The following is a 2,387-nucleotide window of genomic DNA, read 5'->3' on the forward strand; positions in this document are numbered from 1 at the left end:
TGTGTGTGTGTGTATGTGTGTGTTAGCTTATTCAGAATCTGAGCTGTTGGCTTTGTTTTCAAATGACCTGTTTAATGATTTACCTGGGTCATCCAAGGAGCAAGGGAGGTAAGGATTCCGAACCTCTGGTCCCCACAGATATAACAGCCCTCAGAGAAGAAAGTAAACAGATTCAGAGCTACCTACCTAGGAGGCTTCATCTTGTAAACAACAGCCCTGACCAACACTGAAGTCAGGTTCCTCAGCAGGAACTTTTAACAGGCCTTTTCCTTCCCCCCTGAGCCCAACCCGGTAGGAGACAAGACAGCATGGGAAGGGAAGAAGGGAGGGGGTGTGTTTGCTGTCAGTTTAACTTCATCTTGACCTATACTGTATTCATTCCTTTGGCAAGGAGGTACGAGAATCTTCGTCTTAAATCCCCCTCCAGACCAGACCCATCACAGTGGTAAGTGCACAAGGGGTTTGAGTTAACAGTAGCCTGGCTCCAGTTTCCACTCCACAGGGAGAATTGGACAATTAAAAGAAACGGTAAGCCTAAGCCGACGCTAACACAACAGTTTAAGAAGTCAAACACATATCTAGCGATGGGAAAAATCCAAGATTAATTTTTTTTTCTTTTTCTTACTTCCCAAGGCCTTCCACTGTTTTTTCCCTCCTGCAACACCCAAGCCCAGCCTCCAGGCAGATCCATAAACATGCCAGCTCCTCCCCTTCTATGGTTCAGAATCTACCCCCCCCCCCCCCCACTTCTCTGGATCCCAAAAGAGAAAAGAAACCAGCGACCCTGGCCCTGCAGCCCCTCCCCCGCTGCCTGCCCCTCCACAACCCTTCAGACACCTGGAGATAAACATCTAATGATTTTATGATTTTTCTGTTCTAGGGTAGAAGCTCAGCGCCATCCCTCCCCGCTTGCCAGTGGCTACAGGGGGGCCGGCCCAACCGGGAGGAGGGGAGTGGTGGTGGTGGTGGTGGATGGATGGGGGTTTGGGGCGTGTTTAGTTTGTTAATTTCCACCTCCGGGTCCCCACACCTGTTTTTCATTCATTCATTCGTTCATTCATTCATTCACGAATGCATCACAGAGGCCATTTGGGGAGGTTACTCGGGATCTCAGGGAAGGAACTGAGATGGGGGTGGGGGGAGGTTGGGTGTTGGTGGCATCAGTTGGAGGCCCAATGTAGTGGGGTATCTAGGTAGAGGGGACCCCCTGGCTAGAGAGCACAGGGGTGGCTTTGTCCGATGCAGGAGGATGGCAGAGATCCCGGGGGTGGGTGGTGGGGGGATGAAGTTGTTTTTGCACTGCGTCCCCCCGGGGTGCGCCTCTTTGTCTGTCCCGGGGCGGGTATCATGCGCCCCCCCCCCCCAATCTCCTCGCCCTACACTCTTTCTCTCACCTGGTCTTAGAAGACAGGAAGGCAAGTTTGATGAGGCCGTAGGTGAAGAGCGGGATACTCTCCTTGGCGACGCTGGCAACTTGAAGCCGGTGTTCCAAAATGTGCAGTTCCATCGTCCGCCCAGAGGTCCTCCACGGCGGATCATCCGCGGTGGCCCGAGTGGGGGGGGACGGGGACGGGGACGAGCCGCGGCCCCCGCCCCCTGCACGCCCCAAGCCGTGGGGCAACCGGCCCAGGGAAGGGGGCCCGGAGCTCGGTGCTGGACTGATTCGTATTCGATCCAGAAAAAGGAAGCTTGGCAAGTTGCAAAAAAAAAAAAAAAAAAGGGGGAGGCCTGGGGAAAACCTGCGGGGTGCAGCGAGCTACAGGGTGGACAAGCAAACAGCGCCCGGCGGAGCGCGGCGCCCGGCGCAGCAGCAGCTGGTGTTCGCTGTAACAAACAACTTGCCACTCAAACGCCGGGCTGGTGCTGCGCAGGCGCCGGCCGCAGGGCCACGCGATGCCTTTCGGGATTTGTAGTTCACGCCCGCACTTTTACGCGGCCCTTCCCCCTGGACTACTCCAGTTTGCTGATGTCAAGCCAGGGGGGCTGGGCTGCTGAGCCAAGGTGCACCCGGAATGCAAGATTTCGGGGTTCCCCAGGGACACAGAGGACTCCAATGGGGAAATTTGGAGCCGACTTAAGCTCAAATGCATGCTTTGTTATCGCTCAAACTCGGGATTAGGAGCTTTCTTTGGGGTGTCAAGCGCAAGCCCCTTTCCTCCACAAACAACTCCAGCGTTGGAGAAGGCCTGAGCCTGCCAGAGGAGAGATTTAGAGGACTCGGTGATTGTCGTACAGGGAAGCCAAAGCGAAAGAAGGGTTGGGTTAAAGAGAGTAGGGTGCTGAGGTCTGAATGAGAGCATACAGGCTGGGGGAGGGGGCCTCTCAGAGGGAGAGCTGTGCGGCCTTCCAGGCAGAAGGAACACCGTGTCCAAACGCACGGGAGCGTG

At 55.5% G+C, this 2,387-nt stretch overlaps 1 protein-coding gene across 1 annotated transcript; it reads right to left on the reverse strand.

The window, feature by feature from the left end:
* Positions 1-1,391: 1,391 nt before the first annotated feature.
* LOC129683516 (cytosolic arginine sensor for mTORC1 subunit 2-like) lies at positions 1,392-1,698 on the reverse strand (the record flags this gene model as incomplete). The annotated part of the gene is given in 1 exon segment (XM_055616228.1): positions 1,392-1,698. A coding segment is annotated over 1 exon segment (116 nt), but the record flags the coding sequence as incomplete, so codon positions are not given.
* Between the last annotated feature and the right edge of the window lie 689 nt (positions 1,699-2,387).

The sequence above is a fragment of the Psammomys obesus genome, unplaced genomic scaffold (genome assembly GCF_907164565.1).
Source record: "Psammomys obesus unplaced genomic scaffold, mPsaObe1.curated_primary_1811, whole genome shotgun sequence".
In the NCBI taxonomy this organism is placed as follows: Eukaryota; Metazoa; Chordata; class Mammalia; order Rodentia; family Muridae; genus Psammomys; species Psammomys obesus.